A 22,081-nucleotide genomic window follows, 5' to 3' on the forward strand; every position below is an offset into this window, starting at 1 on the left:
GCTGGAAGCTGTGCCTCTTTTAAATGCCTTCCGGGCCTCTAGTCAGCACATCTGTCCACTAATTCGGTCTTAGATATTTTCAGTGGGGTGTCCCTGGAAATTTAAGCATTCACATATGATGTCATCATAGGAGAAATAGTTGAGGGTTTTGTTTTTACAAGTGTATATCCATCTATCGTAGTCGATAGTCTATATTGATACACACTTGGAACTTGGAGTTAAACTTCTTTCTTTCCCTGAAATATGTTGGGAACATTATTAACTTAAAACAGCCACCAGCATGGATGGGTCTAGAGGGTATTATGATATGTGAAGTAATTCAGACAGAGAAAGATACATACTGTATCATTTCATTTATATGTGGAATCTAAAACAAACAAAAATAATGAAAAACAACAATAACAAAAAACAGAAATAGACTCATAAATGCAGAGAACATACTAGTAGTGGCCAGAAGGGAGATGCGGGGGGTGGAGGGCGAGATATGGGCAAAATGGGTGAAAAGGATCAAGAGGTTCAGTCTTCCAGTTATAAAATAAGTCACAGGGATGAAAAGCATAGCATAGGGAATATAGTCGGTGATACCGTAGTAAGGTATCGTGATCACACTTACTGTGGGGCATCCAGTAATGTATAGATTGGCAAATGAATAGGTTGTACGCCTGAAACTAATATAACATTGCATGCCAGTTAGACTTTAGTTAAAAAAAAAAAAGAAAAGCCACCAATAACCCCACGTCTTTGGTGGTGAAATACCTTTTTCTTTCCTTGACCTAATGAAGCTTACCAGATGGATCCTCACTCAAAAGGAGAGGTGACTAGTTTGAAGATCATGGAGAGATCCTAGCATCTTGAGAAATGGAAAGAAAAGGTGACCCATGAGATGAAATTCGATGGATAAGTAGTTTACAGGGTAGGATATTTCATACCCCTAATGGGAACTTCATTTTAAAAGGACTCCTGAATCAGACTTTTGCCTTAGTCCCTTAGACTGTTGTATTGGATAATTTTTCTTAGTGACAAGCCACCAAATTTTTATTCTGTGCTAATTCTGTATCTATATGATTTTTTTTAAAAGGCGTTTCAGAAAGATTCTTTTAAAATTTCTAAAACAGGTCCAAAGGCAGAAATATTAATTTTTTTTTTTAATCAACTGTCATTTCACAAAGCTGAAATAACAGTTTAGAAAACTCAAGGTTGAACTGAAAAGCATAATTATGGTAGGGGAGCTTTTTACTGTACCCAAATCACTGTTTCTTTATACCAGCAACAGATTAAATGTAATTATGCATTCTCATGATGTCCGGTGTTTGATTACAGTTTTCAGAATGGAGTATTGCTATTCGATTTGTTTTTCTACTCATGATCATTTGCATATGCTGAGAAAATCCCTAAGGTCTTTCTGATGTGCTAGATCAAATGACCTAGTCTTCTAGACCAAAGACTGTTCTGCTCAAGTTTGCCATCCATTAGACCCCGGGGCCATCTTTGTTGGAGTTAAAGCGTAAGAAGTGCTTTTTCTCTTGCTGGTTCGTGTTCATTTTGCAGAATGCACGGTGTGCCTCCAACCCTTGCTCATGTCCGAAGCTTCATCTCACTACCAATTCTGAAGTAATTACACTAAACCCAGGATACTGAGGTACAGCTATTTGTAATTTCACCCTAAAGAGCTAAAATCTCACCTTTGGGTTTCATCCTTCACCAGTCTCTTGCAAGACAGAAAGCAGTGTCAATCCATGGTGGTGTCTGGACTCTAACTGTGTTTAGAATCTTGCATTTCTGTATCTCATCTAATAGAATTTTAGCTTTTACCTAATCATCTTTCCGTGAGGGAAATAAATAAGTGTAAACTTGGAAGCATAAGGTGATATTATCCAACCTACATCAAGCCTGTTCTCTAGTATTTATCTTTATGCGTGGGTTTTCTTTGTTTGTTTGTTTGTTTTTAATCAAGTCAGCAATGCTTAAAGGATTTTTGTTACTTTTTTGTTGCTTTTTATCATACCTATACAGCATTTACACTGAGATTAAAAGAACATATTTATCCTTTTTATTTTAATGTATCTTGCATTTTTTACCTTGAATGATCCATTTCTTGCAATGTTCCCACTTTGTTATCACTAGCCCTTAAGCCAAGTGGACCAACAGATGATATGTACAAATAGCTAATGTCAGTAATGCCATAATAATCTTTTAAGTTTTTGATTATCTTTCGATAATGTGAGTCTACTAACATTTGTTGTTGTTTCTCATTTTATAGATGGATATTTTATTTAGCCTTTGCTAATTTTCAGTTTTCATTCTCATTTGCTCTATATCCAGATAATTCTCCCCTGTGACTTGCCCTTCTTCTAGTTAGACACAATTTAGTCTCTGTGAATAGCAGACCTCAGACTCCCCCGACCATTCTTTTTTTCCTATTTACTGCAGACCTGAACTAGTTTAACCTTAGATAACAGACAGTATTGTTGAGAACATTTCTCAAGGAAAAATCTCCAAAACCTAGATCAATTAAAAAAAAAAAAAGAAAGAAAGAAAACAACCCCTCATGAATAAAGTATCTGTCATAAACCATGATCTGTAACAAAAGATTGGATTTTTGTTTTTCTCTGAATTAAGCCTTAAAAAATGATTTTACCTAATTCCTCATGTAGTGATAGCTATATGTATCACCAGAGGTCACATTTAGGAGGTGATTGGTCCGTTTCATCATGGAAAATAAGTTTTCTCTTGTGATTTACCATTATCACTTACAAAAATGTAACCAAACAGCCTATATCTTTGAAGCTAAGAATGAAATGGTTCTTTACACTTTTTCCTTAAAATTGTAGTAGTACGGGGCTGCCTGGCTGGCTCAGTCAGAAGAGCATGCAACTTTAAATCTTGGGGTTGTGAGTTTGAGCCCACCCTTTGGGTGTAGAGATTATTTAAACAAATAAAACTGTAACCAAATTATAATATTAAACACAGAAAAAAAAAATCAAGTCACAATAGAGTTGCCATTTAGTTGTATATAAATTACTATGCACGTATGTTTCAGGAACACTACTGTGGTATTTATAAATATCTATGTTAGAAAAATTCCCCTTGCTGTTTTCTCCAAAATGAATATAAATATGTGTATCTTTTCTCTGTAGGGCTTACATGCTGTGACAATGAAATTTAATCCTAAATTTGGAAATATAATATCATTTTTCTTTCTTAGCTCTTTTTCATCTGTGTACTTCTCCTAAGAAGAGAAGGTCAAAGTCGATGGGTCTAAAAGAAATTGAGGATATGCCATGCACTTACAATGTTTTTAGAAGCAAAAAAAGAGCTATTATAATAAATGTAAATCATGAGAAGAGGCTGTGTCATTTTAAAGGAAAAAGAAGTTTTTGTGATTTTTCTTTGAAAATCACAATATGTAGTGTGTAGGACTTGCTTATTGTTATTTTTGCATGAAATGGGAGCAGTATATCGCAGCATTTTATTTTATAATCCACCTTACCAGTTTCTAATCCACAATTTTTACAAAACTCTGTTGCGTTGCTGTTTATATCATGGCATTTTTATGCAAAAGATGAATTAAAGAAAATTTAAAGCATTTTCAGAGTATAGTTTTTGAGATTTTAAACTTTGTTTTTTGTTTTGTTTTGTTTTAGGTGCTTAGCTATGTTGTAAATTGAATCACGCATTAAAGTAGAGGAGCATGTTTTCACAAGAATAGGAAAAGCTAATGTAAAGACATTTTTGAAGAGAACTACAAAGGTTTTGCGTGCTACAGCTTTTCTCTAGCATGTAGTTGATATTAAACTTCTCTGTGACACCACAGCGAGTGTGGGTTTTTTATGCTTACTGTTCACATAACTTCATTTTGAATGGTAGAATCTTTGTAAATAAGAGATATTTGAAAACAAGTCCTTGAAATAACGTATATTTAATATTTTCTCTCTTTTCTTTATGCCCTTACAGAAATTCATGATGAAGGTAAGACATTGGATCATCTGTTATGTATGTAATACTTTGTGCATTTTAAGTTTGGTTTACCTTTACTTATTTTCAAATTCATGGCATGTCACATTTTCAAGTTTTTTAAATGTAAATCAAACTTTGGAACTTGTAAATTAAATAAATAAATCATGCATTTAGATTTGATAGCTTAATGAACAATATTCGACATCTTGGGTTGTATTGTAATTGTTGTTGTTGTTTTATTTATCCAATGCTAGGAATTTCTCCTGTTCAAACATATATTTTTGGAAGGGGAGGAGCAAGATGGCTGACGAATAGCCTACCTAAATTTCATCTGGTCCCAGGAATTCAGCTAGATAGTTATCAAACTATTCTGAACATCTACTAAATCAACAGGAGATAGAAGGGCAGCAATTCTAGAAACAGAAAAGCGACCACTTTCTGTAAGGTGGGACATGCAGAGAAATGAATCTGAGGCTATTTATGGGAAGATAGACTGTGGGGGAAAAGGCTGGCTCCTGGCAAGTGGTAGAGCAGGAGAGCACAAAATTGGAACTTTTAGAAGTCTGCTTTACTGAGGGACATTGCTCCAGAGGCTAAGCAGGGCATAGAGCCCTCACTGGGACAGTGTGGTCTGAGGACCCTCGGGTCACAGAAAGACCAAGGATGTCTGAGTGAGGCAGAGTTCCCAAGTCCCCCGGAAGCCAGCTGCAAAGCAGACCCATGGAGTGGGCTCTCAGCTCGGGGTTGCCATAAACCGTGATCTAAGGCACACAGTTGGACCACTGCTTTTTGAGCATGGTCCCCACAGTGGCAGATCCAGGGAGACTCCCCCTTCTTCCCCCAGGAGGAGTGGAGCAAGAGTGTGCTGGAGGACTCTGCTGGGTCTGGAGATTCCAGATGGGGTTGTGTGCAGAGATAGAAATGCTCGGTCATATGCTGGGTGAGCACTGAGCGCAGCTAGAGACCAGGGAGATGCGCGTGATTGCTTTTTTCTGAGGGTGCACTGAGGAGTGGTTTCCGAGCTCTTGGCTCCTCCAGGGCTGAAGGCCTTCTCCATTCTTGTCCTCGAAAGCTGTATGGAAAGCATTCAGGGAACAAAAGCTTCCAAGGACAAACCTGAGCAGATTACTTAGCCTGGCCCTTAGCAAGAGCAGTGCAATTCTGTCTACGGCAAACACATTTAAGAATCACAGCAACAGGCCCCTCCCCAACAAGATTAGCAAGAACATCCAGCCAAGACCAAGTTTACCGATGAGTGAGAATTGCAAGACTCCAGCACTAGGGGAATAGAGCATATAAAATTCATGGCATTCCCCCCACAATTCTTTACTCTTTAAAAGTTAATTAAAAAATTTCTTTTCTTTTTCTTGTTTTTTTTTTGTTGAAGCTTTCTTTTTTCCTTTTTCAACCAACTTCTTATCAATTCCTTTTTAAAAAAATCTTTAACTAATTTTCATTTTTAAAGTCATATTCTATCCCTTCATTGTATTTAACCTTTTTTTGTGTGTATACACACACACAGAGACACACACAGAGAAGATTTTCTTTCTTAAAATTTTGGGACACAGTATCATCTAATAGACCAAAATATACCCTAAATCTAGTGTATGGCTTTGTTCTAATCTCCCACATGATCACATTCTCATCTCCTTTTTATTGTTTTTATTTTTCAAACCAACTTCTTATCAACTCATTTTAAAAAAATATTTTTCCATTTTCATCCTTACTTTCATATTCCATCCCTTCATTGTATTTACCCTTATTTTTGTATATATATGTTTTTCTTCCTGTAAAATTTGGAAGGCAGTGTCTTCTAACAGACCAAAATATACCCAAAATATACCCAAAATCTAGTGTATGGCTCTGTTATATTCACCAGCTTGACCATATTCTTATTTTTTTCCTTTCTTTTCCCCCCAGTTTCTCATTTGTTTAGTGTATATGTTTTGGGGTGGGGGAGTCCATGTTACCCTTTTAGCATTTTGTTCTTTCATTCATCAATTTTTCTCTGGACAAAATGGCAAAATGGAAAAACTCACATCAAAAAACAAACAAGAAAAGAATAAGAGGCAGTACCAACTGCCAGGAACCTAATCAATATGGATATTAGTAAGATGTTGGAAGTAGAGTTCAGAATGACGATTATAAAGATACTAGCTGGGCTTGAAAAAAATCATAGAAGATACTAGAGAATCCCTTTCTGGAGAAATAAAAGAATTAAAATCTAACCAAATCAAAATGAAAAAGACTATTAATGAGATGAAATAAAAAATGGAGGCTCTTACTGCTAGGATAAATGAGGCAGAAGAGAAAATTAGTGAAGACCAAATGATGGAGAACAAGGCTGAAAAAAGGAGAGATAAACAACTTTATCAGTTGGGGAGAATGTTGAGAGATAAGTGATGCCGTAAGATGGAACAATATTTAGTAATTGGGACCCCAGAAGAAGAAGAAAGGGAGAGGGGGCAGAAGGTATATTGGAGCAAATTACAGCTGAGAACTTCCCTAATTTGGGGAAGAAGACAGGCATCAAAATGCAGAAGGCACAGAGAACCCCCCTCAAAATCAATAAAAATAGGTCAACATCATGTCTTCTAATAGTAAAACTTAAAAGTCTCACAGACAAAGAAAAAGTTCTGAAAGCAACTAGGGGCAAGAGGTTTGTAACCTACAATGGTAGAAACATTAGGTTGACAGGAGACCTATCCATAGAGTCCTGGCAGGCCAGAAAGGATGGGCACGATATATTCAGAGCACTAAATAAGAAAAATATGCAGCCAAGAATATTATACCCATCCAAGCTGTCATTCAAAATAGAAGGAGAAATAAAAAGCTTCCAAGACAAACAAGAACTAAAAGAATTTGCAAATACCAGACCAGCCCTACAGGAAATATTGAAAGGGATCCTCTAAGCAAAGAGAGAGCCTAAAAGTAACAGACCAGAAAGGAACAGAGACAAAATACAGTAACTGTCACCTTACAGACAATACAATGGCACTAAATTCTATCTTTCAATAGTTACCCTGAATGTGAATGGGCTAAATGCCTCCAATCAAAGATACAGAGTATCAGATGGGATTAAAAAAAAAAAAAACAACAACAAAACAATAAGACCCATTGATTTGCTGTCTGCAAGAGACTAATTTTAGACCCAAAGATACCTCCAGATTTAAAGTGAGGTGGTGGAAAACCATTTACCATGCTAATAAACTTAAAAGAGAGCTGGGATGGCAATCCTTCTATCAGACAAATTAGGTTTTAAACTAGAGTATAATAAGAGATGAGGAAGAGCACTGTATCATACTTAAAGGGTCTATCCTACAAGAAGATCTAACAATTTTAAATATCTATGCCCCTCACATGGGAGCAGCCAATTATATAAGCCAATGAATAATAAAATCAAAGAAACACATTGACAATAATACAGTATTATTAGGGGACTTTAACACCCCTCTCACTGAAATGAACAGATCATCATCTAAGCAAAAGATTAAGGACTTTTAATGATACCTTGAACCAGATGGACATCACAGATATATTCAGAACATTTAATCCCAAAGCAACAGAGCAACAGGACATACATTCTTCTTTAGTGCACTTGGACAATTCTCCAGAAAAGTTCACATCTTGGGTCACAAATCAGGTCTCAGCTGGTATCAAAAGATTGGGATCATTCCCTGCAAGTTTTTGGACCATAATTCTCTAAAACTAGAATTCTATTATAAGAGGAAATTTGGAATGAACTCAAATACATGGAAGCTAAAGAGCATCCTACTAAAGAATGAATGGTCAACCAGGAAATTAAAGAAGAATTGAGAAAATTTATGGAAACAAATGAAAATGAAAACACAACTGTTCAAAATGTTTGGGATACAGCAAAGATGTTCCTAAAAGGAAAGTATTTAGGAATACAAGCCTTCCTCAAGAAACGAGAAAGGTCTCAAATACACAACCTAACCCTACACATATGGAGCTGGAGAAAAAACAGCAAATAAAGCTTAAATCCAGCAGGAGAAGAGACATAATAAAGATCAGAACAGAAATCAGTGAAGTAGAAACCAAAAGAACAGTAGAACATATCAGTGAAACTAAAAACTCGTTCTTCAAAAGAATTAATAAGTTTGATAAACTCCTGGCCAGACTTAACAAAAAGAAAAGAGAAAGGACCCAGATTAATAAAATCATGAATGAAAGAGGAAAGAACACAACCAACACCAAAGAAATACAATTATAAGAACATATTATGAGCAACTGTATGCCAGCAAATTATACAATATGGAAGAAATGGATAAATTCTTAGAGACATATAAACTACCAAAACTGAACCCTCAAGAAATAGATAATCTGAATAGACCCATAACGAGTAATGAAATTGAAGCAGTAATCAAAAATCTCCCAACAAACAATAGTCTAGGGCCAGATGGCTTCCCAGGGGAATTCTACCAAACATTTAAAGAATTAATGCATATTCTTCTGAAACTGTTTCAGAAAATAGAAATGGAAAGAAAACTTCCAAACTCATTTTATGAGGCCTTGATCCCCAAACCAAAGACCTCATCAGAAAGGAGAATTGCAGACCCATATCCCTGATGAACATGGATGCCAAAATTCTCCCCCAAATACTAGCCAATATGATCTAACAGTCCATTAAAAGGATTATTCAAATGACCAATCGGGATTTATTCCTGGGCTGCAAGGTTGGTTCAACATCCGCAAATCAATCAGTGTGATACAATACATTAATAAAAGAAAGAACAAGAACCATAGGATACTCTCAGTAGATGCTGAAAAAGCATTTGACAAAGTACAGCTTCTGTTCTTGATCCAAACTCTTAATAGTGTTGGGATAGAGGGTACATCCCACAATGTCATCAAAGCAATCTATGAAAAACCCACAGCGAATATCATTCACAATGGGGAAAAACTGAGAGCTTTTCCCCTAAGGTCAGGAACACAGCAGGGATGCTCACTATCACCACTGCTATTCAACATAGTACTAGATGTCCTAGACTCAGCAGTCAGACAGCAAAAAGAAATAAAAGGCATCTGAATTGGCAAAGAAGTCAAACTCTCACTCTTTGTAGATGATATGATACTTTTTGTGAAAAACCCAAAGGACTTCACTCCAAAACTGCTATAACTCATACAGGAATTCAGTAAAGTGTCAGGATATAAAATCAATGCACAGAAATCAGTTGCATTTCTGTACATCGACAGCAAATCAGAAGAAAGAGATTAAGGAGTCTATAATTTATAGACTTGGGTGCATTTATAATTGCACCCAAAACTATAAGCAGGAATAAATCTAACCAACAATGCAAAGAATCTGTACTCAGAAAGCTATAGACTACTCATGAAAGAAATTGAGGAAGACACAAAGAAATGGAAATATTTTTCATGCTCATGGATTAGAAGAACAAATACTGTGAAAATGTCTGTGCTACCTAAAGCAATCTACACATTGAATGTAATCCCTATCAATATACTACCACTTTTTTTCAAAGAAATGGAACAAATAATCCTAAAATTTATATGGAACCAGAAAAGACTCCAAATAGCCAGAGAAATGGTAAAAAAGAAAACCAAAGTTGGCAGCATCACAATTCCAGACTTCAAGTTCTATTACAAGGCTGTCAAGACAGCATGGTACTGGGACAAATACAGACACATAGACCAAAGGAACAGAGTAGAGAGCCCAGAAATGGACCCTTAAGTCTATGGTCAACTAATCTTTGACAAAGCAGGAAGGAATGTCCAGTGGGAAAATACTAGTCTCTTCAACAAATGGTTCTGGGAAAATTGGACATCCACATGCAGAAGAATGAAACGGGACCATTTCCTCATACCACACACACACACACACAAAAATAGACCCCAAATGGATAAAAGACCTCAATGTGAGACAGGAATCCATCAAAATCTTTGAGGAGAAAAAGAACACAGGCAGCAATGTCTTTGACCTCAGCCACAGCAACTTCCTCCCAGGAACATTGCCAAGGGCAAGGGAAGCAACAGCAAAAATGAACTATTGGGGGGGGGAGGAGTCAAGATGGCGGAGAAGTAGCAGGCCGAGACTACTTCAGCTAGCCAGAGATCAGCTAGATAGCTTATCTAAAGATTGCAAACACCTGAAAATCCATCGGCAGATCGAAGAGAAGAAGAACAGCAATTCTGGAAACAGAAAAACAACCACTTTCTGAAAGGTAGGACCTGCGGAGAAGTGAATCCAAAAATCAGGACTTTTAAAAGTCTGTTCCGGGGAGGGGCCGGCTCGCTCAAGAGGCGGAGCAACCGGCACAAAGCCCACAGTCAGGGTCATCGCCAGAGGCTACCCGGGGCAAAGGTCCCGCAGCGTGGCCTCAGGTCCCGCAGGGTCACAGAAGGATTGGGGGTGTCTGAGTGTCGCAGAGCTTGCGGGTATTGGAACGGGAAAGCCGGCTACAGAGACGGAGCCGACAGTAAGCTCGCAGCTCGGGGTGACCTTGAACGGGTCGCAGGCTCGGTGAACTCGGAGCGCGGCCGGAGGTCAGGCAGACGGGAGTAACTGGGCACGGTTCTCTGAGCGCGCACTGAGGAGTGCGGCCCTGGGCTCTCGGCTCCTCCGGGCCAGAAACCAGGAGGCCGCCATTTGTATTCCCGTCCTCCAGAACTCTACGGAAAGCGCTCAGGGAACAAAAGCTGCTGAAAGCAAACACAAGCGGATTACTCACCCCGGCCCCGGGTAAGGGCGGTGCAATTCCGCCTGGGGCAAAGACACTTGAGAATCACTACACCAGGCCCCTCCCCCAGAAGATCAATAAGAAATCCAGCCGAGACCAAGTTCACCTACCAAAGAGTGCGGTTTCAATACCAAGGAGAGCAGCAGAATTCTAGAGGAGGAGAAAGCAAAGCACGGAACTCATGGTTTTTCCCTGTGATTTTTTTTAGTCTTGCGGTTAATTTAATTTTTTTCTTTTTGATTTTTTTTTTTCTCGCCTTCAGGTAAAATATTTTTATTTTTTAACTGTTACCTTTTTCTTTTGTAACGATTTTTTACTAGTTTATCTAATACATATATTTTTTCTTTTTTATATTTTTCTTAGGCGTTTTCTTTTTTTTAAAATTCTTTTCTTTTTTTTTCTTTCTTTTTTCTTTTTTTTTTCTTTCTTCCTTTTTGAACCTCTTTTTATCCCCTTTCTCCCCCCTCACGATTTGGGATCTCTTCTAATTTGGTTAAAGCATATTTTCCTGGGGTTGTTGCCACCCTTTTAGTATTTTACTTGCCCCTTCATATACTCTTATCTGGACAAAATGACAAGACAGAAGAATTCAACACAAAAAAAAGAACAAGAGGCAGTACCGAAGGCTAGGGACCTAATCAATACAGACATTGGTAATATGTCAGTTCTAGAGTTCAGAATGACAATTCTCAAGGTTCTAGCCGGGCTCAAAAAAGGCATGGAAGATATTAGAGAAACCCTCTCGGGAGATATAAAAGCCCTTTCTGGAGAAATAAAAGAACTAAAATCTAACCAAGTTGAAATCAAAAAAGCTATTAATGAGGTGCAATAAAAAATGGAGGCTCTCGCTGCTAGGATAAATGAGGCAGAAGAAAGAATTAGTGATATAGAAGACCAAATGGCAGAGAATAAAGAAGCTGAGCAAAAGAGAGACAAACAACTACTGAACCACGAGGGGAGAATTCGAGAGATAAGTGACACCATAAGACAAAGGAACATTAGAATAATTGGGATTGCAGAAGAACAAGAAAGAAAGAGGGGAGCAGAAGGTATACTGGAGAGAATTATTGGGGAGAATTTCCCCAATATGGCAAAGGGAACGAGCATAAAAATTCAGGAGGTTCAGAGAATGCCCCTCAAAATCAATAAGAATAGGCCCACACCCCATCACCTAATAGTAAAATTTACAAGTCTCAGTGACAGAAAATCCTGAAAGCAGCCCGGGAAAAGAAGTCTGTAACATACAATGGTAAAAATATTAGATTGGCAGCTGACTTATCCACAGAGACCTGGCAGGCCAGAAAGAGCTGTCATGATATTTTCAGAGCACTAAACGAGAAAAACATGCAGCCAAGAATACTATGTCCAGCTAGGCTATCATTGAAAATAGAAGGAGAGATTAGAAGCTTTCAGGACAAACAACAACTGAAAGAATTTGCAAACACCAAACCAGCTCTACAGGAAATCTTGAAAGGGGTCCTCTAAGCAAAGAGAGAGCCTACAAGTGGTAGATCAGAAAGGAACAGAGACCATATACAGTAACAGTCACCTTACAGGCAAAACAATGGCACTAAATTCATATCTCTCAATAGTTACCCTGAATGTTAATGGGCTAAATGCCCCTGTCAAAAGACACAGGGTATCAGAATGGATAAAAAAACAAAACCCATCTATATGTTGCCTCCAAGAAACTCATTTTAAGCCCGAAGACACCTCCAGATTTAAAGTGAGGGGGTGGAAAAGAATTTACCATGCTAATGGACATCAGAAGAAAGCAGGAGTGGCTATCCTTATATCAGATCAATTAGATTTTAAGCCAAAGACTATAATAAGAGATGAGGAAGGACACTATATCATACTCAAAGGGTCTGTCCAACAAGAAGATTTAACAATTTTAAATATCTATGCCCCCAACCTGGGAGCAGCCAACTATATAAACCAATTAATAACAAAATCAAAGAAACACATCAACAATAATACAATAATAGTAGGGGACTTTAACACTCCCCTCACTGAAATGGAGAGATCATCCAAGCAAAAGATCAGCAAGGAAATAAAGGCCTTAAACGACACAATGGGCCAGATGGACATCACAGATATATTCAGAACATTTCATCCCAAAGCAACAGAATACACATTCTTCTCTAGTGCACATGGAACATTCTCCAGAATAGATCACATCCTCGGTCCTAAATCGATATCAAAAGATTGGGATCATTCCCTGCATATTTTCAGACCACAATGCTCTAAAGCTAGAACTCAACCACAAAAGGAAGTTTGAAAGGAACCAAAATACATGGAGACTAAACAGCATCCTTCTAAAGAATGAATGGGTCAACCGGGAATTAAAGGAGAATTGAAAAAAATCATGGAAACAAATGATAATGAAAATACAACGGTTCAAAATCTGTGGGACACAACAAAGGCAGTCCTGAGAGGAAAATATATAGCGGTACAAGCCTTTCTCAAGAAACAAGAAAGGTCTCAGGTACACAATCTAACCCTACACCTAAAGGAGCTGGAGAAAGAACAAGAAAGAAACCCTAAGCCTAGCAGGAGAAGAGAAATCATAAAGATCAGAGCAGAAATCAATGAAATAGAAACCGAAAAAACAATAGAACAAATCAACGAAAGTAGGAGCTGGTTCTTTGAATGAATTAATAAAATTGATAAACCCCTGGCCCGACTTATCAAAAAGAAAAGAGAAAGGACCCAAATAAATAAAATCATGAATGAAAGAGGAGAGATCACAACTAACACCAAAGAAATACAAACTATTATAAGAACATACTATGAGCAACTCTACGGCAATAAACTTGACAATCTGGAAGAAATGGATGCATTCCTAGAAACATATAAACTACCACAACTGAACCAGGAAGAAATAGAAAGCCTGAACAGACCCATAACCAGTAAGGAGATTGAAACAGTCATTAAAAATCTCCAAACAAACAAAAGCCCCGGGCCAGACGGCTTCCCGGGGGAATTCTACCAAACATTTAAAGAAGAACTAATTCCTATTCTCCTAAAACTGTTCCAAAAAATAGAAATGGAAGGGAAACTTCCAAACTCATTTTATGAGGCCAGCATCACCTTGATCCCAAAACCAGACAAGGATCCCATCAAAAAAGAGAGCTATAGACCAATATCCTTGATGAACACAGATGCAAATATTCTCACCAAAATACTAGCCAATAGGATTCAACCGTACATTAAAAGGATTATTCACCACGACCAAGTGGGATTTATTCCAGGTCTGCAAGGTTGGTTCAACATCTGCAAATCAGTCAATGTGATACAACACATCAATAAAAGTAAGAACAAGAACCATATGATACTCTCAATAGATGCTGAAAAAGCATTTGACAAAGTACAGCATCCCTTCCTGATCAAAACTCTTCAAAGTGTAGGGATAGAGGGCACATACCTCAATATCGTCAAAGCCATCTATGAAAAACCCACTGCAAATATCATTCTCAATGGAGAAAAACTGAAAGCTTTTCCACTAAGGTCAGGAACACGGCAGGGATGTCCATTATCACCACTGCTATTCAACATAGTACTAGAGGTCCTAGCCTCAGCAATCAGACAACAAAAGGAAATTAAAGGCATCCAAATCGGCAAAGAAGAAGTCAAATTATCACTCTTCGCAGATGATATGATACTATATGTGGAAAACCCAAAAGACTCCACTCCAAAACTGCTAGAACTTATACAGGAATTCAGTAAAGTGTCAGGATATAAAATCAATGCACAGAAATAAGTTGCATTTCTCTACACCAACAGCAAGACAGAAGAAAGGGAAATTAAGGAGTCAATCCCATTTACAATTGCACCCAAAACCATAAGATACCTATGAATAAACCTAACCAAAGAGACACAGAATCTATACTCAGAAAACTATAAAGTACTCATGAAAGAAATTGAGGAAGACACAAAGAAATGGAAAAATGTTCCATGCTCCTGGATTGGAAGAATAAATATTGTGAAAATGTCTATGCTACCTAAAGCAATCTACACATTTAATGCAATTCCTATCAAAGTACCATCCATCTTTTTCAAAGAAATGGAACAAATCATTCTAAAATTTACATGGAACCAGAAAAGACCTCGAATAGCTAAAGGGATATTGAAAAAGAAAGCCAACGTTGGTGGCATCACAATCCCGGACTTTAAGCTCTATTACAAAGCTGACAGAATGGGAGAAGATATTTGCAAACGACATATCAGATAAAGGACTAGTGTCCAGAATCTATAAAGAACTTAGCAAACTCAACACCCAAAGAACAAATAATCCAATCAAGAAATGGGCAGAGGACATGAACAGACATTTCTGCAAAGAAGACATCCAGATGGCCAACAGACACATGAAAAAGTGCTCCATGTCACTCGGCATCAGGGAAATACAAATCAAAACCACAATGCGATATAACCTCACACCAGTCAGAATGGCTAAAATCAACAAGTCAGGAAATGACAGATGCTGGCGAGGATGCGGAGAAAGGGGAACCCTCCTACACTGTTGGTGGGAATGCAAGCTGGTGCAGCCACTCTGGAAAACAGCATGGAGGTTCCTCAAAATGTTGAAAATAGAACTGCCCTATGACCCAGCAATTGCACTTTTGGGTATTTACCCTAAAGATACAAACGTAGTGATCCAATGGGGCACGTGTACTCGAATGTTTATAGCAGCAATGTCCACAATAGCCAAACTATGGAAAGAACCTAGATGTCCATCAACAGATGAATGGATCAAGAAGATGTGGTATATATATACAATGGAATACTATGCAGCCATCAAAAGAAATGAAATCTTGCCATTTGCGACAACATGGATGGAACTAGAGCGTATCATGCTTAGCGAAATAAGTCAAGCAGCGAAAGACAACTATCATATGATCTCCCTGATATGAGGAAGTAGTGATGCAACATGGGGGCTTAAGTGGGTACGAGAAGAATAAATGAAAGAAGATGGGATTGGGAGGGAGACAAACCATAAGTGACTCTTAATCTCACAAAACAAACTGAGGGTTGCTGGGGGGAGGGGGTTTGGGAGAACGGGGTGGTATTATGGACATTGGGGAGGGTATGTGTTTTAGTGAGTGCTGTGAAGTGTGTAAACCTGGTGATTCACAGACCTGTACCCCTGGGGATAAAAATATATGTTTATAAAAAATAAAAAATTATATTAAAAAAAAATGAACTATTGGGACTCCGTCAAGGTCAAAAGCTTTTGCACAGCAAAGGACACAGTCAACAAAACCAAAAGACTACTGACAGAATGGGAGAAGATATTTGCAAATGACCTATCAGATAAAAGGTTAATATCCAAAATCTATAAAGAACTTTTCAAACTCAACGCCCAAAGAACAGAGAATCCAATCAAGAAATAGGCAGAAGATATGAGCAGACTTTTCTGCAAAGAAGATACCCAAATTGCCAACAGATACATGAAAAAGTGCTCAGCATCCCTCGGCATCAGGGAAATACAAATCAAAACCTCAATGAGATACCACCTCACACCAGTCAGAATGGTTGAAACTAACAAGTCAGGAATGACAAATTTTGGCAACGATGAGGAGAAAGGAGAATCCTCCAACACTGTTGGTGGGAATGCAAGCTGGTGCAGCCACTCTGGAAAACAGTATGGAGGTTCCTCAAAAAGTTGAAAATAGAGCTACCTTATGACCCAGCAATCACATTACTGGGTATTTACCCCAATGGTACAAATGTAGTTACCTGATGGGGCACATGCACCCCAATGTTTATAGCAGCAATGTCCACAATAGCCAAACAATGGAAAGAACCTAGATGTGCATCAACATATAAATGGATAAAGAATATAAGATATGTGTATACACACACACACACAGAGTGGAATATTATGCAGCCACCAAAAAATGAAATCTTGTCATTTGCAGCAACATGGATGGCACTAGAGGGTATTATGCTAAGTGGAATAAGTCAATCAGAGAAGGACAATTATCATGTGATATCTCTGATATGAGGAATTTAAGAAACAAGACAGAAGATGATAGGGGAAGGGAGGAAAAAAGGAAGGAAGATGAAACCATAGAGGAAGATAAACCATAAGAGACTCTTAATATCAGGAAACAAACTGAGGGTTTCTGGAGGGGAGGGGAGGGGTGGGGAGTTGGAGGGATAGGGTGGGTGGGTGATGGACTTTGGGGAGGGTATGTGCTATGGTGAGCACTGTGAATTGTGTAAAACTGATGAATAGAAGATCTATATCCCTGAAACAAATAATTTATGTTAATTAAAAAAATATTTTCAACAGCTTCCTTTAGCGTTTACACTCTGGATAGGGGAATGCCTGGTGGCTAATTGCTTAGGGATCCAACTCTTGATCTCAGCTTGGGTCTTGTTCTTAGCATAGTGAGATCAAGCCCCACCTTTGGCTCTGTGCTGGGTGTGGAGCCTACTTTAAAAAAAAGAATTTTCAATCTGGATTATATTGACTATTTTGTTTTAAGATGTGTTGCATGAATACAGTAGGAATTTATACTGTGGGAAATTAGAAGAGGCACCAAGAAGATTCTATTGAATTACCTAGCCCAGGCAAAGTGAAAATAATTTAACTTCTTTTCATTTCTTAACCAAATTAGAAAAATGGATAGGTTTTCAAAGGAGACAAACTCAAAGAGGAGAGTAAAGTACATGGTCATGTTATTGAAGAAAATATGCAGAAGGAGAAGAGCAGAATGTCATTGTTTTTAGACATAAACTAGAGGTCTTTTTTGTTTCATTTTTTCGTACCTGTCCTGTTTCTCATATACCACTTATGAAATTTAATTTTTTTATCCTAAAAGTGAGGAAAGAATAGAGAAACTTATATATTCACTTAGTAAAGGCTTAATATAATTAAAAAATTCAAAGGCATATCATTTAAAAAATATAAACTATGAGACCTGCTAAATCAAAATTCTGGATGTAGATTAAAAAGGGGGACTGAAATAAATAAATTTCATCATTAAGATAAATTAAAAGGCACCATGTAATAAAGGATGCCAGGTGTTCATGTTAGTCCATTACTTAGCTAAGTCTGTAATTACCATTTTCAGAAACTCTGATCCAGGAGCTTTGTGGGGTCCCAACCACTGCGCCTTTAGTCAACATTAGGAATTTGACGGTTTGTATAGGATGACAGAGCAGAACACTTCTTCAAAGACATCTGTCAAAAAGGACATGAGACATTTTCCAAAATTTCACATAACTGCAGCTATTAGTTTTCAGTAGAAGAGACTAATCATAACACTGGGTAGATGACATTAACTACTTAGTTAAACATCATGAAACAAGCATTTTAGCTGGGAAAATGGTATAAATAGTAGCAAAACCTGAATATGTCCAATCTATCTTTGCACCTAGTAATACACAGCCCGTGAAATTTTGTTTGAAAAACTCCATTTTTCTTGCCACATCGGCCGTTAGTATACTCCTTTTATCATCTTGCCATTTTACCCTATCAGTCCCTCATCCAGTGTTTCATCCCTTGGAAGAAGGTGAGTGAAATAGTTACCTGAAACTTCTGTTCCAAGCTCTTTCATGAGAGCAGGTTCATATAAAAATCAATGCAAACAGCAAGATGATGTGCAGAATCAATTAAAACCAGGCAGCATATCTAAAATAACTTAATTAGGTTCTAATTCCTTTTAATTGCAAAGCCAGAAGCCCAGTGGCTTATTTTTCTTACCTGCACTGAATGATCTGGGAAGGTTAGAATCTTGAGCAGAGGGGCTATGTGTGAAATTAGAGTATTTTAAGCCACTTAAAAGGGAAAAATGCTGAATTTTCTTCAGCTGTCATTTTTCAGGCATGGTTTGCTTTGGGTTTCGTACCTGGACAGGCATCATCTGACCTCCTAGAAGTAGATGCTTTCTGATGGCAGGAGCCCATTTGTGCTCTTGGCACAATGGTTGGTCACTACTGCCATCGACCTTAAATCTGCCCCCCTCTTCAGAGGCTTTTGGTTAAGCCCAAATCAGAACTAAGCCATCCAGTGGCAATGATTATCTTGACAATGTTCAGCTGGCTTTGTCAGATACATTTATTTTGCACTGATGCCAGATTTCTCATTATTACAGTCATTCTATGAATCTGTTATATGATTCACTATTAAAGATGGCAGCCCTGTGAGTATCTCCAGCTGCTGGGGGACCCCTCGGTTGACCAGAACCTGCGGCTCCATAGTTCTGTGTGGCTCTGGTTGATCTTGAGCCATTCCCGTGTGTGTTTCTCAGGTGATTTGAAAGCTTAAGCGTGGAAATATTTTTCTATTTTTCTCCTTGGAACAACTCATTTCTCAAGTTTTACTTTTAGTATTTCAAGGTAAGCAGTAAAGCTTCTCTACTTAAATAGCTGAACACAGTGAACAAAGTTCTGTAATGCAAATTTCTTATCCTTGCTGCTTGTTGTTTTAAATTTCGGTGACTTAACTAAGTATTACCTGTAGTAATAAATTCCTGTTAAGAGTTCATTGTTTTGCTTCTAAGACAGCATGTTATGTCTTATCCGTCAAGGGCTATGAAGTTCTATAGTTGGGCTTATTAAAAAACAAACAAACAAACCAAAAACAACCTTTGCATAATAAGGGTCTGGAATTATGAGAAATGTCCTCCATTTGTTAACATAGCATTTCTGTACAGGAAAAAATGAGAAAAACAGAAAACTTAAAATGTTTAGATAGTATGTGGTTAGTAAATTAGACAGTTTTAAACAGCAGCCATACAAGTGACATGTTAATAAGCCAATATATAACACAAACACATGTTTAAAGAATACAGAACAGAAAAAGAAAACAAAACCCAAACAACAGAAGCACAGTATCAATGATTTTTATGTGCGTGTAAACCCCTTAAGTTTATCTTAGTCATTGCTGTTACAGTTTTATTTTTCTGCTTTTCTGCTCTTAAATTTTAACCTTCTAATAGTAATACTTCAAATGGGGTTACAGGGATCCAATTTGTTTCCCTTCCCACAGAGGATAACAGATGAATACATTACGCCCATCGACTGCATATTGTTCTAAATAAACGTAAATGTAGATGCATTTACATGAAAGCTTTTACCTATAATATGGGTCCCCTAATTGGACATCTTTGGCAAGCTAGAGGCATAGGAATGCCTATCAATACTAAATTGCTGTTAAGATAATTGTTGTAAAGCTTGAGGCTGGTTTAGAATACATAGAGCAGTGTTGTTTGAGTGTGCTCTGGACTCTTATCCATTTATAGCTGCTGAGCTGTTGGTTTTTACACCGTTGTGCATCCCTAACTCTGCTGGTCATTTCAGGGGGTAAGGGGACTAAACCGACACACAGAATTGAAAACACGTTTTTCACTGTCATTTTCAAAAAGTCAAACTCTGCCTTGTGATAACTGTTGCTTAGCTCCCCAACATCAGAAGTACGGAGAGTTTGGAGATGACAGTTGGTAATTTTTTGTTGTTGTTGTTGTTATTTTCCCTAAGAGGGCTGCAGCTCCTTTACATGGACCCCATCATCTACAGGAGACCCCTGTCTTCTCACAGAGGCTGACTTCGGGGTCGTGGTTCTGCCTGCTACCAACTCACAACCATAATACAGTCTCTAGGAATCCTGTGGGCAGGGCTGGGGGCGGTGGATTGACAGCTGCATTTTCAGGGACAGGTAGGGTCTAAGTCACACTTGGAAATGTACCTGAGGGACATGTCAATTTCAGGTACTACTTTGATGGAAAGGATCTGATAATCCATCACATAGTTGGAGGCATTAAGAAACATACCATTATTCATACATTAACGTTAAAAATTCTCTTTGCTGGGGCGCCTGGGTGGCTCAGTGGATTAAGCCGCTGCCTTCGGCTCAGGTCATGATCTCAGGGTCCTGGGATCGAGCCCCGCATCGGGCTCTCTGCTCAGCGGGGAGCCTGCTTCCCCCTCTGTCTCTGCCTGCCTCTCTGCCTACTTGTGATCTCGCTCTCTGTCGAATAAAATAAATAAAATCTTTAAAAAAAAATTCTCTTTGCTGTTAGTGTGCAGATATTGGAAGGAAACTACATGAGATCCAGTATATAATTGTTGAGTGAATAAGTTAAGTTTTTTGGAGAAAACGTTGATCCTCAGTGCAGAAGAAAATACAATGTGAGCTTGTTCTGCATGATACCCTTGGCATCAGGTGTAGCCTTGCAGTCAATACTTCTGAATGATTAGGACAGAGTGTTTCTTTCCTATAATACTTACTGGAAAAAGCAGGACTAGTTAAAGTTTAGATGGCTTTAGTGTGAAATGAAAGTGTGTTCATCTTATGTAAAATTTAATTCCTTTTTTCAGTTGATACATTTGAAAGCCCTCCTTACTTTACCCACGTTAATTTCAAAAAGAGGGGAAAAAAAGCCAAGATTGTGTTTTCCTGTGTGTGATCTGGAAAGGCAGGCCAGCCCTGAGCTTCCTTCTCCATGAGCTTGATTGACTCCTATCTAGCTGGTGTTAGAGGGTTCTCATAGCGTAATATGGTCATATAGCTGAGCGCTTACAGGTGTAGTTTTGGAGGACTAAAGGGAAAATGGACCTTTTTTCCAGGATCCTGAATTACAACTGCTTGTGATACACCACCCAGCAGTGATGATCTTTTTCTTATTGAAATTGGTCTAGGGGAGTCCAACAGCCCACATAAGGCACAATATTGTAGAGTCTTGAAGGAATAACCCTAAAAGTGGCTACCAGAAGTTCCCTACAGCAGGAGAAGTCCCTAAATATTTGCTCACTTAAAATAAAGCAAGGAGCAGGCCAAATTTAACAAAAAAATTAACATGACGAAATAAAAATCACAGAAAAGAACCAAGGTGACTCTTTCGATGATTCTCACATACACTTTTTTTTTTTTTTGAGAAATGTTTGTTGAATGAACAGATTATCCAATCTGCTCAAGTGGAAATTACACATTTTTTCTGATTCAGAACGAGTTAGAACAGTATCTTTAAAAATGATAAGTTGGAGGAAGAGTGATGCAGACCCTGTGACAGAAATTGCATTCACTTTGTGTTAATAGTGCTCTCTTAAGTAACGAAGTTGATTTAGTGTGGATTATCTGCATACTTTTACAGGAGTTCTGTTAAAACTAAATCTGTGGCGTTGATTTGTATTTAAGTAGTGAGGAAATCGATAGCGTAGATATCTGTAATTGTCTAATTGTGTAATGTCTGTAGTTGAAAGAAAATTCAGACTCTATGACACTCCATATCTGTTTTAGCTTAACCAGTTTGAACATTTACCTTTGTGTGTGCATGTGTATGCGTGCACGTGTGTGTGTGTACACACATACATACACAGTGTATGTATGTACTCTGGGCAATCTTTAGAGTAAAAGGAGCACTTGCCACTTTTGGGTTAAATCTAAGGCCTTGTCC

At 38.0% G+C, this 22,081-nt stretch overlaps 1 protein-coding gene across 7 annotated transcripts in view; it reads left to right on the forward strand.

Annotated features, from left to right (window-relative positions):
• The window catches only part of RYR2 (ryanodine receptor 2), a 738,653-nt gene that overhangs the window by 305,167 nt on the left and 411,405 nt on the right, over nucleotides 1–22,081 (forward strand). For all 7 annotated transcript variants that reach the window (XM_045087357.1, XM_045087359.1, XM_045087360.1 and 4 more), the window contains one exon: nucleotides 3,955–3,969. In XM_045087357.1, the coding sequence (XP_044943292.1) occupies nucleotides 3,955–3,969 (15 nt within the window). The remainder of the gene's footprint in view (nucleotides 1–3,954; nucleotides 3,970–22,081) is intronic.

This window comes from Mustela putorius, unplaced genomic scaffold, assembly GCF_011764305.1.
Source record: "Mustela putorius furo isolate JIRA1106 unplaced genomic scaffold, ASM1176430v1.1 tig00001118_pilon_pilon_pilon, whole genome shotgun sequence".
In the NCBI taxonomy this organism is placed as follows: domain Eukaryota; kingdom Metazoa; phylum Chordata; class Mammalia; order Carnivora; family Mustelidae; genus Mustela; species Mustela putorius.